The sequence below is a fragment of the Oncorhynchus masou genome, unplaced genomic scaffold, assembly GCF_036934945.1.
Source record: "Oncorhynchus masou masou isolate Uvic2021 unplaced genomic scaffold, UVic_Omas_1.1 unplaced_scaffold_686, whole genome shotgun sequence".
Lineage (NCBI taxonomy): Eukaryota > Metazoa > Chordata > Actinopteri > Salmoniformes > Salmonidae > Oncorhynchus > Oncorhynchus masou.
In genome coordinates this window covers 313,228-331,909 of record NW_027013311.1, presented here as the reverse complement: position 1 = coordinate 331,909, position 18,682 = coordinate 313,228, and the positions used below count along the sequence as shown (strand labels likewise).

Below are 18,682 nucleotides of genomic sequence, written 5' to 3'. Positions count from 1 at the left end.
AATGCTGAGATGCCCCCCCGCCCCCCGCCCAAAAGAAATAGAACACAGATGAGGAACTACACAATTAGAACAAGCAGGTATCCTTTTCAAAAGTGCATTGTGGGTCGTTTAAAAAAATATATATATATCCGGAAATAAGTGAAATAAATATGTTAATAACCCCATAATATAATAACGTAATGTTTGTAGTTCTCGGTAACCAGACGGTGACCTGAGTCTTTAACCACACTGTGTTGTTATATAGGTGAGTAAAAACTCGTGTTTCCTACTCGCGGTTGGAACTGGTTCAGGGAACAAACATGACTCAATCATTAGAGGAACCGAATCAGAACCAGAAACTAAAGGGATCTGTTTCGTGACAGAACCGTTATGTTTTTAAATCATGGCAACCCGTAAATAACTCTCTTACTTTCCAGGCATTTTATTTTCAGTCCCACAGAAATCGTAACAACGTGCCTCTGCTCTCACTCTGTCAGTCAGAAACTTATTCCAGCGTCTGCCAGCTGAAATCCTTGTGTGTAGACGACCTGCCCCTCCCCTCTGACGCCTAGTCTACTGTAGCCCCTCCCCTCTGACGCCTAGTGTACTGTAGCCCCTCCCCTCTGTAGCCTAGTCTACTGTAGCCCCTCCCCCTCTGACGCCTAGTCTACTGTAGCCCCTCCCCTCTGTAGCCTAGTCTACTGTAGCCCCTCCCCCTCTGACGCCTAGTGTACTGTAGCCCCTCCCCTCCGACGCCTAGTGTACTGTAGCCCCTCCCCCTCTGACGCCTGGTGTACTGTAGCCCCTCCCCTCTGAATCCTAGTCTACTGTAGCCCCTCCCCTCTGACGCCTAGTGTACTGTAGCCCCTCCCCTCTGAATCCTAGTCTACTGTAGCCCCTCCCCCTCTGAAGCCTAGTCTACTGTAGCCCCTCCCCCTCTGAAGCCTAGTCTACTGTAGCCCCTCCTTCTCTGAAGCCTAGTCTACTGTAGCCCCTCCTTCTCTGAAGCCTAGTCTACTGTAGCCCCTCCCCCTCTGAAGCCTAGTCTACTGTAGCCCCTCCCCCTCTGAAGCCTAGTGTACTATATCCCCTCCCCCTCCGGAGCCTAGTGTACTATATCCCTCCCCCTCCGAAGCCTAGTCTACTGTATCCCCTCCCCCTCTGAAGCCTAGTGTACTGTATCCCCTCCCCCTCTGTAGCCTAGTGTACTGTATCCCCTCCCCCTCTGAAGCCTAGTCTACTGTAGCCCCTCCCCTCTGAAGCCTAGTGTACTGTAGCCCCTTCCCGTCTGAAGCCTAGTCTACTGTAGCCCCTCCCCCTCTGAAGCCTAGTCTACTGTAGCCCCTCCTTCTCTGAAGCCTAGTCTACTGTAGCCCCTCCCCTCTGAAGCCTAGTCTACTGTAGCCCCTCCCCTCTCAAGCCTAGTCTACTGTAGCCCCTCCCCCTCTGAAGCCTAGTCTACTGTAGCCCCTCCCCCTCTGAAGCCTAGTCTACTGTAGCCCCTCCCCCTCTGAAGCCTAGTCTACTGTAGCCCCTCCCCCTCTGAAGCCTAGTCTACTGTAGCCCCTCCTTCTCTGAAGCCTAGTCTACTGTAGCCCCTCCCCCTCTGAAGCCTAGTGTACTGTAGCCCCTCCCCTCTGAAGCCTAGTGTACTGTAGCCCCTCCCCCTCTGAAGCCTAGTCTACTGTAGCCCCTCCCCTCTGAAGCCTAGTCTACTGTAGCCCCTCCCCCTCTGAAGCCTAGTCTACTGTAGCCCCTCCCCCTCTGAAGCCTAGTCTACTGTAGCCCCTCCCCCTCTGAAGCCTAGTCTACTGTAGCCCCTCCTTCTCTGAAGCCTAGTCTACTGTAGCCCCTCCTTCTCTGAAGCCTAGTCTACTGTAGCCCCTCCTTCTCTGAAGCCTAGTCTACTGTAGCCCCTCCCCATCTGAAGCCTAGTCTACTGTAGCCCCTCCCCCTCCGAAGCCAAGTCTACTGTTGCCCCTCCCCCTCTGAAGCCTAGTCTACTGTAGCCCCTCCTTCTCTGAAGCCTAGTCTACTGTAGCCCCTCCCCCTCTGAAGCCAAGTCTACTGTAGCCCCTCCCCCTCTGAAGCCTAGTCTACTGTAGCCCCTCCCCCTCCGAAGCCAAGTCTACTGTTGCCCCTCCCCCTCTGAAGCCTAGTCTACTGTAGCCCCTCCTCCCCCTCTGAAGCCAAGTCTACTGTAGCCCCTCCTTCTCTGAAGCCTAGTCTACTGTAGCCCCTCCTCTGAAGCCTAGTCTACTGTAGCCCCTCCCCCTCTTAAGCCCCTCTTCCTCTGAAGCCTAGTCTACTGTAGCCCCTCCCCCTCTTAAGCCCCTCTTCCTCTGAAGCCTAGTCTACTGTAGCCCCTCCCCCTCTTAAGCCCCTCTTCCTCTGAAGCCTAGTCTACTGTAGCCCCTCCTTCTCTGAAGCCTAGTCTACTGTAGCCCCTGCTTCTCTGAAGCCTAGTCTACTGTAGCCCCTCCTTCTCTGAAGCCTAGTCTACTGTAGCCCCTCCCCCTCTTAAGCCCCTCTTCCTCTGAAGCCTAGTCTACTGTAGCCCCTCCTCCTCTGAAGCCTAGTCTACTGTAGCCCCTCCCCCTCTGTAGCCATGTCTACTGTAGCCCCTCCTCCCCCTCTGAAGCCTTGTCTACTGTAGCCCCTCCCCCTCTGAAGCCCCTCCTCCTCCTACACTAGTCTGTCCATAGTGACTGGCTGTACAGTGAGTATGTTTGTCTGTCATTGTGATGCTTAATGACTTTCCTATACAGAAGAGATTTCAAAAGGGACAGAAAGGAACTATAAATGAACCGGTACTTGTTGTCCCAGCTCTGTGATGATATCCTCTCTGTTGATATCCTCTCTGTTGATATCCTCTCTGTTGATATCCTCTCTGTTGATATCCTGTCTGTTGATATCCTCTCTGTGATGATATCCTCTCTGTGATGATATCCTCTCTGTTGATATCCTCTCTGTTGATATCCTCTCTGTTGTCCCAGCTCTATGATGATATCCTCTCTGTTGTCCCAGCTCTATGCTGATATCCTCTCTGTTGTCCTAGCTCTATGCTGATATCCTCTGTTGTCCCAGCTCTATGCTGATATCCTCTCTGTTGTCCCAGCTCTATGCTGATATCCTCTCTATGTTGTTCCTGCTCTATGCTGATATCCTCTCTGTTGTCCCAGCTCTATGCTGATATCCTCTCTATGTTGTTCCTGCTCTATGCTGATATCCTCTCTGTTGTCCCAGCTCTATGCTGATATCCTCTCTGTTGATATCCTCTCTGTTGATATCCTCTCTGTTGATATCCTCTCTGTTGTCCTTGCTCTATGCTGATATCCTCTGTTGTCCCAGCTCTTTGATGATATCCTCTCTGTTGTCCCAGCTCTATGCTGATATCCTCTCTATGTTGTCCTAGTTCTATGCTGATATCCTCTCTATGGTGTCCTAGCTCTATGCTGATATCCTCTCTGTTGTCCTAGCTCTATGCTGATATCCTCTCTATGTTGTCCTAGTTCTATGCTGATATCCTCTCTATGGTGTCCTAGCTCTATGCTGATATCCTCTCTATGTTGTCCTAGCTCTATGCTCATGTCCTCTCTATGTGTTGTATCTCTACGCCAGGCGTCCAGAGATCACCATCCTTTCAGCAGAGCCACTGGTGTCTAATACCTGGTTCCCCGGGGCTTCTGGGGGATTCCCTCCTCCTCCTCCTCCGGCCGCTCAGATCTGGGGCAGTACTATACCTCCTACTATACAGGTAACTAACCCTCCTCTTCCTCCTCTTCCTCCTCCCACCACTATGATCTGGGGCAGTACTATACAGGTAACTAACCCTCCTCTTCCTCCCACCACTATGATCTGGGGCAGTACTATACAGGTAACTAACCCTCTTCCTCCTCCCACCACTATGATCTGGGGCAGTACTATACAGGTAACTAACCCTCCTCTTCCTCCCACCACTATGATCTGGGGCAGTACTATACAGGTAACTAACCCTCTTCCTCCTCTTCCTCCCACCACTATGATCTGGGGCAGTACTATACAGGTAACTAACCCTCCTCTTCCTCCTCTTCCTCCTCCCACCACTATGATCTGGGGCATTACTATACAGGTAACTAACCCTCTTCCTCCTCTTCCTCCCACCACTATGATCTGGGGCAGTACTATACAGGTAACTAACCCTCTTCCTCCTCTTCCTCCCACCACTATGATCTGGGGCAGTACTATACAGGTAACTAACCCTCCTCTTCCTCCCACCACTATGATCTGGGGCAGTACTATACAGGTAACTAACCCTCCTCTTCCTCCCACCACTATGATCTGGGGCAGTACTATACAGGTAACTAACCCTCCTCTTCCTCCTCCCACCACTATGATCTGGGGCAGTACTATACAGGTAACTAACCCTCCTCTTCCTCCCACCACTATGATCTGGGGCAGTACTATACAGGTAACTAACCCTCCTCTTCCTCCTCCCACCACTATGATCTGGGGCAGTACTATACAGGTAACTAACCCTCCTCTTCCTCCCACCACTATGATCTGGGGCAGTACTATACAGGTAACTAACCCTCCTCTTCCTCCTCCCACCACTATGATCTGGGGCAGTACTATACAGGTAACTAACCCTCCTCTTCCTCCCACCACTATGATCTGGGGCAGTACTATACAGGTAACTAACCCTCCTCTTCCTCCCACCACTATGATCTGGGGCAGTACTATACAGGTAACTAACCCTCCTCTTCCTCCTCCCACCACTATGATCTGGGGCAGTACTATACAGGTAACTAACCCTCCTCTTCCTCCCACCACTATGATCTGGGGCAGTACTATTAGGTAACTAACCCTCCTCTTCCTCCTCCCACCACTATGATCTGGGGCAGTACTATACAGGTAACTAACCCTCCTCTTCCTCCTCTTCCTCCTCCCACCACTATGATCTGGGACATTACTATACAGGTAACTAACCCTCTTCCTCCTCTTCCTCCCACCACTATGATCTGGGGCAGTACTATACAGGTAACTAACCCTCCTCTTCCTCCCACCACTATGATCTGGGGCAGTACTATACAGGTAACTAACCCTCCTCTTCCTCCTCCCACCCCTATGATCTGGGGCAGGACTATACAGGTAACTAACCCTCCTCTTCCTCCTCCTCCTCCTCCCACCACTATGATCTGGGGCAGTACTATACAGGTAACTAACCCTCCTCTTCCTCCCACCACTATGATCTGGGGCAGTACTATACAGGTAACTAACCCTCCTCTTCCTCCCACCACTATGATCTGGGGCAGTACTATACAGGTAACTAACCCTCCTCTTCCTCCCACCACTATGATCTGGGGCAGTACTATACAGGTAACTAACCCTCCTCTTCCTCCCACCACTATGATCTGGGGCAGTACTATACAGGTAACTAACCCTCCTCTTCCTCCTCTTCCTCCCACCAATATGATCTGGGGCAGTACTATACAGGTAACTAACCCTCCTCTTCCTCCCACCACTATGATCTGGGGCAGTACTATACAGGTAACTAACCCTCCTCTTCCTCCCACCACTATGATCTGGGGCATTACTATACAGGTAACTAACCCTCCTCTTCCTCCCACCACTATGATCTGGGGCAGTACTATACAGGTAACTAACCCTCCTCTTCCTCCCACCACTATGATCTGGGGCAGTACTATACAGGTAACTAACCCTCCTCCTCTTCCTCCCACCACTATGATCTGGGGCAGTACTATACAGGTAACTAACCCTCCTCTTCCTCCCACCACTATGATCTGGGGCAGTACTATACAGGTAACTAACCCTCCTCTTCCTCCCACCACTATGATCTGGGGCAGTACTATACAGGTAACTAACCCTCCTCTTCCTCCTCCCACCCCTATGATCTGGGGCAGGACTATACAGGTAACTAACCCTCCTCTTCCTCCTCCTCCTCCTCCCACCACTATGATCTGGGGCAGTACTATACAGGTAACTAACCCTCTTCCTCCTCCCACCACTATGATCTGGGGCAGTACTATACAGGTAACTAACCCTCCTCTTCCTCCCACCACTATGATCTGGGGCAGTACTATACAGGTAACTAACCCTCCTCTTCCTCCCACCACTATGATCTGGGGCAGTACTATACAGGTAACTAACCCTCCTCTTCCTCCCACCACTATGATCTGGGGCAGTACTATACAGGTAACTAACCCTCCTCTTCCTCCCACCACTATGATCTGGGGCAGTACTATACAGGTAACTAACCCTCCTCTTCCTCCCACCACTATGATCTGGGGCAGTACTATACAGGTAACTAACCCTCCTCTTCCTCCCACCACTATGATCTGGGGCAGTACTATACAGGTAACTAACCCTCCTCCTCTTCCTCCCACCACTATGATCTGGGGCAGTACTATACAGGTAACTAACCCTCCTCTTCCTCCTCCCACTATGATCTGGGGCAGTACTATACAGGTAACTAACCCTCCTCCTCTTCCTCCCACCACTATGATCTGGGGCAGTACTATACAGGTAACTAACCCTCCTCTTCCTCCCACCACTATGATCTGGGGCAGTACTATACAGGTAACTAACCCTCCTCTTCCTCCTCCCACTATGATCTGGGGCAGTACTATACAGGTAACTAACCATGAATGTTGGTTTCTTACATTATTATGTGAGTACCGACAGGGACTATTATAATCACATCACAATGATGTGGGATAAAAGTATCTTTATCGGGGGGGGGGGGGGTGTTTTTATGATAATCGCGATAACCTTGACATCGCCCCAACCTTAGTTTACAAACCTGTCATGGTTTTCAACCCCTCTTTAAAATATGTTCCCTATGTTTATCCCTGACACACTTTGGGGTCGATCGGATGACTTGCAGTAATCTTGTGTTCTTTCGAATGTGAGTCATGAATAGTTTTGTTGACAATTTTGTTTTGCTCCCTGGCTCTTCCTCCCTGGCTCTTCCAGCCTCCCCCCTCCTATGATGAGGTGATTAGAGAGAAGAGACAGGAACAGGATCAAGTGTTGCCTTCCTCCTCCTCCTCCTCCTCCTCACCCCTACACTCCGTCTCCACGACTACCATCGCCACGCAGACTGACACCGGACCAGAATCCTCAGTTCCAACCCACAGTCACGCCCCAGTCCAGAGAGGCTCAGTGGGTAAGAGAGGGGGAGGAGTGGGCAGAGAGGTTGACAGCACATAGTCTATTAATCAGTTCTTAGAATTCTGTTTTGGTCTGTGGAGTTCTAGATTAGTTCAATGTTGAGAGGCTGTTTTTGGAGTCCAAAATCTGACATTAGTTGAAATTCATCCTACTTGTACTTGTTGCTTCAATGTGTGAATTGGTGTTTGTTTGTAGCCACCAGAGCTCCAAAACCTCCCAGACCTTCATTCCCCTTTATATCCAAACCTGATGACACTCCGTCGCATGTTGATGACACGACGGGAGCTGCTACTGCTACTGTTGACCCTCCCCTCTTCCTAGAAAACAGTCCGGCACTACACACGCACACTCCGACCAACAGACACACCGAGGACACCAGACCAGCAGCGTTTCACAGTGACCTCTTGACCTCTGATCCTTTCTCACCTCTGACCTTTGCCTCTGGCAGCCAGACCGACCAATGGGTGCAGTCCTCCTCGGTCCCACCCCCTCATTCCACTGTTGCCTTGACAACTCCCTCCTCCCCTCCACTGCTTCATAACCGGCCCAGGCCACACCCTCGCACGAAGAATAGCCTTCGACCAATCAGGCGAGAGGTCAAGGTTCAGACCCTGGTGAGGCTGGGACAGACAGAAAGTGAGCTCACAGAGAACCAGGAAGTGAGGAATCAGGAGGGGAAGTACCTTCAGGAGCTCCTGGACGCCTTCAGCTCAGACGATTGGGGCTTCCCTGATCACCATAGCAACGACAACAGAGAGAGCGACTCGGAAGAAGAAGAAGAAGAGGAGGAAGATATGAGTACTCTGAGAGCCAGGATACAAGCCTTCGAGCAGCAGCAACAGGCAGAGGACCACGGTAGCCATGGAGACCACTGTAGCCATGGAGACAACGGCGCGTCGCTAGGGCGGGGGAGACCTGAACCCCGTCACCGAGTCCAGCCCCCGTCCAAACCGGCCCCTCCCATCGCCCCTAAACCCTCCCTCGCAACCAAGACCTCCTGCAAAGGAGTCTGGCAAGGAGGAGGCTCGGTGGCAATCGACTTGACTGTTGATACAACCACCACACAGCCCAAACCCAGTGACCCCTCTCCCAAACCCAGTGACCCCTCTCCCAAACCCAGCGACCCCTCTCCCAAACCCAGTGACCCCTCTCCCAAACCCAGCGACCCCTCTCCCAAACCCAGCGACCCCTCTCCCAAACCCATTAAGACCCCCTCAAGTACCCCTGTCCCTGCCCTTAACCCTATTGTCCCAATACCTGCACCCCGACCCCTGCTCCCTAGAAAGCCCCCCTCTGAACCCCAAAGACCAGACCGCCAGGCGAGGCAGACAGAAGGGACCCCCCCAATTCCCTGTCCTCCTCCCAGACCTCCGGTAGCACCCAGGACTAAACCCTCCATAGACCTCCACAGCACCAACACTAAACCCTCCATAGACCTCCACAGCACCAACACTAAACCCTCCGTAGACCTCCATAGCACCAACACTAAACCCTCCGTAGACCTCCATAGCACCAACACTAAACCCTCCGTAGACCTCCATAGCACCAACACTAAACCCTCCGTAGACCTCCACAGCACCAACACTAAACCCTCCGGAGACCTCCACAGCACCAACACTAAACCAAGTGTTGCTCAGAAGCCCACTGCCATGATGTCATCCGGTCGAGCAAGTGGTAAGTGTGTGTAAAGCAGCACTAAGCTACCTATGATGTGTTTTGATAAGTGCGATAGCCTACTAGCTGAGAGGTGCGACAGCCTGCTAGCTGAGAGGTGCGACAGCCTGCTAGCTGAGAGGTGCGACAGCCTGCTAGCTGAGAGGTGCGACAGCCTGCTAGCTGAGAGGTGCGACAGCCTGCTAGCTGAGAGGTGCGACAGCCAGCTAGCTGAGAGGTGCGACAGCCTGCTAGCTGAGAGGTGCGACAGCCTGCTAGCTGAGAGGTGCGACAGCCTGCTGGCTGAGAGGTGCGACAGCCTGCTGGCTGAGAGGTGCGACAGCCTGCTGGCTGAGAGGTGCGACAGCCTGCTAGCTGAGGGGTGCGACAGCCTGCTAGCTGAGGGGTGCGACAGCCTGCTAGCTGAGGGGTGCGACAGCCTGCTAGCTGAGGGGTGCGACAGCCTGCTAGCTGAGGGGTGCGACAGCCTGCTAGCTGAGGGGTGCGACAGCCTGCTAGCTGAGTTGTTTTCATCAAACATGGTGGGGGGGTTATAGGATGTGTGTCAGAGGAGGGAGTCATAATTTGTTACGCAACCCACCTTGTGAAACCAACAAAAATGCCATGATTGTGTGTGAACAGCCCCTGGTGTGGGTGTGTGTCATTCAGCTTCAGTTTGAAAACCTCAGTTATGCCACAGGAGGTTGGTGGCACCCTAATTGGGGAGGATAGCTCGAGGTAATGACTGGAGTGGAATGAGAGGAAATGGTATCATATACAGAGCAGAAATATTCACACCTTCTTCCACATTTTGTTCTTGTCACTGGCCTACACACACACACACACACACACACACAGACACACACACACACACTACCCCACATGTTGAAGTGGAATTGTTGTTTAGAAAATATTTACAAATCAATAAAAAATGAAAAGCTTGAACTGTTTTGAGTCAATAAGTATTCAACCCTTTTATGGCAAGCTTATTTTTTTTATATATATACATATTATTATATATCTTTTTTATTTATTTAACCTTTATTTAACGAGGCATGTCAGTTAAGAACAAATTATTATTTACAATGACGGCCTACCGTCCGACCAAACCCGGACGAAAAAACCAACAAATGTACAGAAAGATCAGTGCGAAGGCCAAATTACAGAGGAAGAACTTTCAGGCTATTAAATCCTTTCATTCTGGAAAAGCCCCAGGGCTTGATGACATACCGGTGGAGGTATATCAAGTATTTTATGATATGCTAAAAGCTTCATTGGGTTAGGGTTAGGGGTTAGGGTTAGGGTTAACCCTAACCCCTAACCCTAACCCTATGTTTAAAAATGGTAGTCTGTCAGGTACTCAGCATCTCAGTCTCTATTATTAAAACAAGACCCAGATGGCTAATATAAAGACCCAGTCTATCTAAGGTCCCTTACACTTCAATGGTGTGATGCAAAAATACCAGCGAAATGCATCGCACTCAGAATTAAAAGGGTTTTACCAGGTATTGTTCATCCTGATCAGACCGTTTTTATTACATGGACGATACATTGGAGATAATATACAACAACTACTAGAAATAATAGAACATCATGAAACATGTAGGAAGCCAGGCCTGGTATTTATAGCGGATTTTGAAAAGATATTTTTATTTATAAATGATTTTATTCCTAAATGCCTGGATTTTTTTTTTCAATTTTGGTGATTATCTTTATAAAATGGGTAAAAAATAATGTATAACAACCCCATGTGTAAAATAGTAAATAAGGGCTACTTCTCAGAGTTTTGAATTGTCATTAGGAGTTAAACAAGGGTGTCCGCTGTCACCATATTTATTCGTTATGGCCATCGAAATGCTAGCTATTAAAATCAGATCCAAAAACAACATTAGAGGATTTGAAATCCAAGGCTTCAAAACAAAGGTGTCCATGTATGTCCTGCAATGTCTCATTGAAGATCTAGATAACCTTTCTGTACTCTCTGGACTAAAACCTAATTATGATAACTGTACAATATTACGTATTGTATCTTTAAAAAATACAACTTTTACATTACCCTGTAGTTTACAGTGGGGCAAAAAAGTATTTAGTCAGCCACCAATTGTGCAAGTTCTCCCACTTAAAAAGATGAGAGAGGCCTGTAATTTTCATCATAGGCACACTTCAACTATGACAGACAAAATGAGAGAAAAAAATCCAGAAAATCACATTGTAGGATTTTTAATGAATTTATTTGCAAATTATGGTGGAAAATAAGTATTTGGTCAATAACAAAAGTTTACTTTTTATTTAATTTTTTACTTTAGTTTATCATAAAATATTTTCTGAACTCTATTTCTTGAACTGCATTGTTGGTTAAGGGCTTTGCATGGTAAGGTTGTATTCGGAGCTTGTGACAAATTACATTTGATTTGAAATGTACCTTTCAGCAGGACAATAGCCTAAAACACAAGGTTAAATATACACTGGAGTTGGTTACCAAGACAACCTTGAATGTTCCTGAGTGGACTAGTTACGGTTTGGACTTAAATTGGCTTGACAATCTATGGCAAGATTTGAAAATGGTTGTCGAGCAATGATCAACAATGAACCTGACAGAGCTTGAATCATTTTTAAAAGACAAATGGGAAATATTGTACAATCCAGGTGTGCAAAGTTCTTAAAGACTTAACCAGAAAGACTCACAGCTGTAATCACTCTCAGAGACTTAACCAGAAAGACTCACAGCTGTAATCGCTGCAAAAAAGTGATAACATGTATTGACTCAGGAGGGGTGAATACTTATTTAAATTTGATATTTATGTATTTCATTTTCAATAAATTTGCAAAAATGTATCTTAAACATGTTTTCACTTTGTCATTATGGGATATTGTGTGTGAATGGGTGAAAAAAAAATATTTGATCAATTTTGTCTCTACCTTCTTGCCCTTTGTGCTGTTGTCTGCACCCAATAATGTTTGTACCGTGTTTTGTGCTGCTACCATGTTGTGTTTCTACCGTGTTGTTGTCATGTTGTGTTGCTACCATGTTGTGTTGCTACCGTGTTGTTGTCATGTTGTATTGCTACCATGTTGTGTTGCTACCATGTTGTGTTGCTACCATGTTGTTGTCATGTTGTGTTGCTACCATGTTGGGTTGCTACCGTGTTGTTGTCATGTTGTGTTGCTACCGTGTTGTTGTCATGTTGTGTTGCTACCGTGTTGTTGTTGTGTTGCTACCATGTTGTGTTGCTACCGTGTTGTTGTCATGTTGTGTTGCTACCATGTTGTGTTGCTACCGTGTTGTTGTCATGTTGTGTTGCTACCATGTTGTGTTGCTACCGTGTTGTTGTCATGTGTTGTCTCTCTTGTCCTGATGTGTGTTTTGTCCAATATTTATATGTTATTTATTTAAATGTATCCCAGCCCCCATCCCCGCAGGTGGTCTTTAACCTTTTGGTAGGCCGTCATTGTAAATAAGAAATTTATTCTTAAACTGACTTGCCTGGTTAAATAAAATAATTAAAATAATTTTGAATACAGGCTGTAACAAGACATTGTGGAACAAGTCAAGGGTTGTGAATATTTTCGGACGACACTGGATATAATTGCTTTGTTCTTTTATGAGCCGTCCTCCCCTCAACAGCCTCCTGTGTTTATATACATAACTTTACCTCTCTTCTTCTCTTCCCCTCTTCCTCTTCCTCTCCCTTTCCTGTGTCTGGGACAGCCCTACCAGAGGACAGGAGACCTTCTCTGCCATCCAAACCCTCCATTCAGACCTTAATCCCAGCTCCAGTCCAGGCTACTCCCCCAACCTTAGCCCCATCTCCAAACCCAGCCCCAGTGGGTTCTACCCCCCCAGTCTTACCCCCAGCCCCAGTGGGTTCTATCCCCCCAGTCTTACCCCCAGCCCCAGTGGGTTCTACCCCCCCAGTCTTACCCCCAGCCCCAGTGGGTTCTACCCCCCAGTCTTACCCCCAGCCCCAGTGGGTTCTACCCCCCAGTCTTACCCCCAGCCCCAGTGCGGTCTACTCCCCCAGCCTTACCCCCAGCCCCAGTCCAAAGGAAAACCCCACCAGTCTCCACAGAGTCTGAACCTCCTCTACCTCCTCGGTAAGTGTGTGTATCTATGTTCTGGACTCCTGATAGACTGGTTAGTGACTCCTGGTAGACTGGTTAGTGACTCCTGGTAGACTGGTTAGTGACTCCTGGTAGACTGGTTAGTGACTCCTGGTAGACTGGTTAGTGACTCCTTGGTTAGTGACTCCTGGTAGACTGGTTAGTGACTCCTTGGTTAGTGACTCCTGGTAGACTGGTTAGTGACTCCTTGGTTAGTGACTCCTGGTAGACTGGTTAGTGACTCCTGGTAGACTGGTTAGTGACTCCTGGTAGACTGGTTAGTGACTCCTTGGTTAGTGACTCCTGATAGACTGGTTAGTGACTCCTGGTAGACTGGTTAGTGACTCCTGGTAGACTGGTTAGTGACTCCTGGTAGACTGGTTAGTGACTCCTGGTAGACTGGTTAGTGACTCCTTGGTTAGTGACTCCTGATAGACTGGTTAGTGACTCCTGGTAGACTGGTTAGTGACTCCTGGTAGACTGGTTAGTGACTCCTGGTAGACTGGTTAGTGACTCCTTGGTTAGTGACTCCTGATAGACTGGTTAGTGACTCCTGGTAGACTGGTTAGTGACTCCTGGTAGACTGGTTAGTGACTCCTGATAGACTGGTTAGTGACTCCTGGTAGACTGGTTAGTGACTCCTGGTAGACTGGTTAGTGACTCCTGGTACTGGTTAGTGACTCCTGGTAGACTGGTTAGTGACTCCTGGTAGACTGGTTAGTGACTCCTGGTAGACTGGTTAGTTACTCCTGGTAGACTGGTTAGTGACTCCTGGTAGACTGGTTAGTGACTCCTGGTAGACTGGTTAGTGACTCCTGATAGACTGGTTAGTGACTCCTGATAGACTGGTTAGTGACTCCTGGTAGACTGGTTAGTGACTCCTGGTACTGGTTAGTGACTCCTTGGTTAGTGACTCCTTGGTTAGTGACTCCTTGGTTAGTGACTCCTTGGTTAGTGACTCCTGGTAGACTGGTTAGTGACTCCTGGTACTGGTTAGTGACTCCTGGTAGACTGGTTAGTGACTCCTTGGTTAGTGACTCCTTGGTTAGTGACTCCTTGGTTAGTGACTCCTTGGTTAGTGACTCCTGGTAGACTGGTTAGTGACTCCTGGTACTGGTTAGTGACTCCTGGTAGACTGGTTAGTGACTCCTGATAGACTGGTTAGTGACTCCTGGTACTGGTTAGTGACTCCTGGTACTGGTTAGTGACTCCTGATAGACTGGTTAGTGACTCCTGATAGACTGGTTAGTGACTCCTGGTAGACTGGTTAGTGACTCCTGGTAGACTGGTTAGTGACTCCTGGTAGACTGGTTAGTGACTCCTGGTAGACTGGTTAGTGACTCCTGGTAGACTGGTTAGTGACTCCTGGTAGACTGGTTAGTGACTCCTGATAGACTGGTTAGTGACTCCTGATAGACTGGTTAGTGACTCCTGGTAGACTGGTTAGTGACTCCTGGTACTGGTTAGTGACTCCTTGGTTAGTGACTCCTTGGTTAGTGACTCCTTGGTTAGTGACTCCTGGTAGACTGGTTAGTGACTCCTGGTACTGGTTAGTGACTCCTGGTAGACTGGTTAGTGACTCCTGATAGACTGGTTAGTGACTCCTGGTACTGGTTAGTGACTCCTGGTACTGGTTAGTGACTCCTGATAGACTGGTTAGTGACTCCTGATAGACTGGTTAGTGACTCCTGGTAGACTGGTTAGTGACTCCTGGTAGACTGGTTAGTGACTCCTGGTAGACTGGTTAGTGACTCCTGGTAGACTGGTTAGTGACTCCTGATAGACTGGTTAGTGACTCCTGGTAGACTGGTTAGTGACTCCTGGTAGACTGGTTAGTGACTCCTTGGTTAGTGACTCCTTGGTTAGTGACTCCTTGGTTAGTGACTCCTTGGTTAGTGACTCCTGGTAGACTGGTTAGTGACTCCTGGTAGACTGGTTAGTGACTCCTGGTAGACTGGTTAGTGACTCCTGGTAGACTGGTTAGTGACTCCTTGGTTAGTGACTCCTTGGTTAGTGACTCCTGGTAGACTGGTTAGTGACTCCTGGTACTGGTTAGTGACTCCTGATAGACTAGTTAGTGACTCTTTGGTTAGTGACTCCTGGTAGACTGGTTAGTGACTCCTGGTAGACTGGTTAGTGACTCCTGGTAGACTGGTTAGTGACTCCTTGGTTAGTGACTCCTGGTAGACTGGTTAGTGACTCCTTGGTTAGTGACTCCTGGTAGACTGGTTAGTGACTCCTTGGTTAGTGACTCCTGGTAGACTGGTTAGTGACTCCTGGTAGACTGGTTAGTGACTCCTGGTAGACTGGTTAGTGACTCCTTGGTTAGTGACTCCTGATAGACTGGTTAGTGACTCCTGGTAGACTGGTTAGTGACTCCTGGTAGACTGGTTAGTGACTCCTGGTAGACTGGTTAGTGACTCCTGGTAGACTGGTTAGTGACTCCTGGTAGACTGGTTAGTGACTCCTTGGTTAGTGACTCCTGATAGACTGGTTAGTGACTCCTGGTAGACTGGTTAGTGACTCCTGGTAGACTGGTTAGTGACTCCTGGTAGACTGGTTAGTGACTCCTTGGTTAGTGACTCCTGATAGACTGGTTAGTGACTCCTGGTAGACTGGTTAGTGACTCCTGGTAGACTGGTTAGTGACTCCTGATAGACTGGTTAGTGACTCCTGATAGACTGGTTAGTGACTCCTGGTAGACTGGTTAGTGACTCCTGGTAGACTGGTTAGTGACTCCTTGGTTAGTGACTCCTTGGTTAGTGACTCCTTGGTTAGTGACTCCTTGGTTAGTGACTCCTGATAGACTGGTTAGTGACTCCTGGTAGACTGGTTAGTGACTCCTGGTAGACTGGTTAGTGACTCCTGGTAGACTGGTTAGTGACTCCTGATAGACTGGTTAGTGACTCCTGGTAGACTGGTTAGTGACTCCTTGGTTAGTGACTCCTTGGTTAGTGACTCCTGGTAGACTGGTTAGTGACTCCTGGTACTGGTTAGTGACTCCTGATAGACTAGTTAGTGACTCTTTGGTTAGTGACTCCTGGTAGACTGGTTAGTGACTCCTGGTAGACTGGTTAGTGACTCCTGGTAGACTGGTTAGTGACTCCTGGTAGACTGGTTAGTGACTCCTGGTAGACTGGTTAGTGACTCCTGATAGACTGGTTAGTGACTCCTGGTAGACTGGTTAGTGACTCCTGATAGACTGGTTAGTGACTCCTGGTAGACTGGTTAGTGACTCCTGGTAGACTGGTTAGTGACTCCTGGTAGACTGGTTAGTGACTCCTGATAGACTGGTTAGTGACTCCTTGGTTAGTGACTCCTTGGTTAGTGACTCCTTGGTTAGTGACTCCTGGTAGACTGGTTAGTCCTCCTTGGTTAGTGACTCCTGGTAGACTGGTTAGTGACTCCTGATAGACTGGTTAGTGACTCCTGGTAGACTGGTTAGTCCTCCTTGGTTAGTGACTCTTTGGTTAGTGACTCCTGGTAGACTGGTTAGTGACTCCTTGGTTAGTGACTCCTTGGTTAGTGACTCTTTGGTTAGTGACTCCTGGTAGACTGGTTAGTGACTCCTTGGTTAGTGACTCCTTGGTTAGTGACTCTTTGGTTAGTGACTCCTGGTAGACTGGTTAGTGACTCCTGGTAGACTGGTTAGTGACTCCTTGGTTAGTGACTCCTTGGTTAGTGACTCCTGATAGACTGGTTAGTGACTCCTGGTAGACTGGTTAGTGACTCCTGGTAGACTGGTTAGTGACTCTTGGTAGACTGGTTCGTGACTCCTTGGTTAGTGACTCCTTGGTTAGTGACTCCTGGTAGACTGGTTAGTGACTCCTGGTAGACTGGTTAGTGACTCCTGGTAGACTGGTTAGTGACTCCTGATAGACTGGTTAGTGACTCCTTGGTTAGTGACTCCTTGGTTAGTGACTCCTTGGTTAGTGACTCCTTGGTTAGTGACTCCTGATAGACTGGTTAGTGACTCCTTGGTTAGTGACTCCTTGGTTAGTGACTCCTTGTTGTCATGTTGCTGCTCTTAAAGTAGTAGAACTGTACAATACTAATATAATAGTATAACTCTGAATGTCTCTCTTTGTATATTCCAGACCACACACACTCTTAACCTGTCTCTGTCTGTGTGTCTCAGACCCCAGGGAGGGGTTAAGATGCTCCCCCTCCGTCCCCCTCCCATAAAGACTGTCCCTGGTCGACCCCCACCTCCCCAGGATGTCTCTGCCCCCTCTACCACATCAGCCGATCAACAGGCTCTCCCCGCCCCCTCCAATCAGCCGCAGGGTCAGAGGGCACCAAAGAGAGGCCCCCCTCTACCCCCCCGACCCAAGCCTGGACATCCCCTGTACAAGAACTACATGGTAAACAAACATCTACTGGCTGTACCCCGCACTATACTGTATATACAAAAGTATGTGGACACCCCTTCAAATTAGTGGATTTGTCTATTTCAGCCACACCCGTTGCTGACAGGTGTATAAAATCCAGCACACAGCCATGCAATCTCCATAGACAAACGTTGGCTGTAGAATTGCTCGTACTGAAGAGCTCACTTTTAACATGGAGCTGACCCCGGTCAAATGTAAGTGCTGTTATTGTGAAGTGGAAATGTCTAGGAGCAACAACGGCTCAGCTGAGAAGTGGTAGGCCACAGAAGCTCACAGAACGGGACCACAGAGTGCTGAAGCGTATAAACATCGTCTGTCCTCGGTTGCAACACTCACTACCGAGTTCCCAACTGCCTCTGGAAGCAACGTCAGCACAAGAACTGTTTGTCTGGAGCTTCGTGAAATGGGTTTCCGTGGCCGAGCAGCCGCACACAAGCCGAAGATCACCATGCGCAATGCCAGGTGTCTCTGGAGCAGTGGAAACGGGTTCTCTGGAGTGATGGACGGACGTATCTGGGTTTGGCGGATGCCAGTAGAACGCTACCTGCCCAAATGCATAGTGCAAACTGTAAAGTTTGGTGGAGAAGAAATCTCTGGTACTGTTGTTCGGGCTCCTTAGTTACAGTGAAGGGAAATCTTAATACTACAGCATAACAATGACATTCTACATGATTCTGTGCTTCCAGGTTTGTGGCAACAGTTTGGGGAAGGCCCTTTCTTGTTTCTGTATGACAATGCCCCCGTGCACAAAGTGAGGTCTATACAGAAATGGTTTGTCGAGATCTGTGTGGAAGAACTTGACTGGTCTGCACAGAGCCCTGACCTCAACCCCATAGAACACCTTTGGGATGAATTGGGACGCCGACTACAAACCAGGCCAAATCGCCCAACATCAGTGCCTGATCTCACTAATGGTTTTGTGGCTGAATGGAAGCAAGTCCCCACAGCAATGTTCCAACATCTAGTGGAAAGCCTTCCCAGAAGAGTGGAGGCTGTTATAGCAGCAAAGGGGGAACCAACTCCATATTAATGCCTATGATTTTGGAATTACATGTTCGATGAGCAGGTGTCCACATACTTTGCTAACATGCTAACATTGATTATACCTACCAGACCCTTCAGACATGCTAACATGCTAACACTGATTATACCTACCAGACCCTTCAGACATGCTAACATGCTAACACTGATTATACCTACCAGACCCTTCAGACATGCTAACATGCTAACACTGATTACACCTACCAGACCCTTCAGACATGCTAACATGCTAACACTGATTATACCTACCAGACCCTTCAGACATGCTAACACTGATTATACCTACCAGACCCTTCAGACATGCTAACATGCTAACACTGATTACACCTACCAGACCCTTCAGA

The 18,682-nt window shown here is 48.6% G+C and overlaps 1 protein-coding gene across 1 annotated transcript in view; it reads left to right on the top strand.

The window, feature by feature from the left end:
• The window catches only part of LOC135536937 (SH3 domain-containing protein 19-like), a 55,655-nt gene that overhangs the window by 26,002 nt on the left and 10,971 nt on the right, over positions 1-18,682 (top strand). The window contains 6 exon segments of the mRNA XM_064963160.1: positions 3,601-3,736; positions 6,955-7,147; positions 7,348-8,826; positions 12,515-12,777; positions 12,779-12,900; positions 17,045-17,270. Of these exon segments, the coding sequence (XP_064819232.1) occupies positions 3,601-3,736; positions 6,955-7,147; positions 7,348-8,826; positions 12,515-12,777; positions 12,779-12,900; positions 17,045-17,270 (2,419 nt within the window).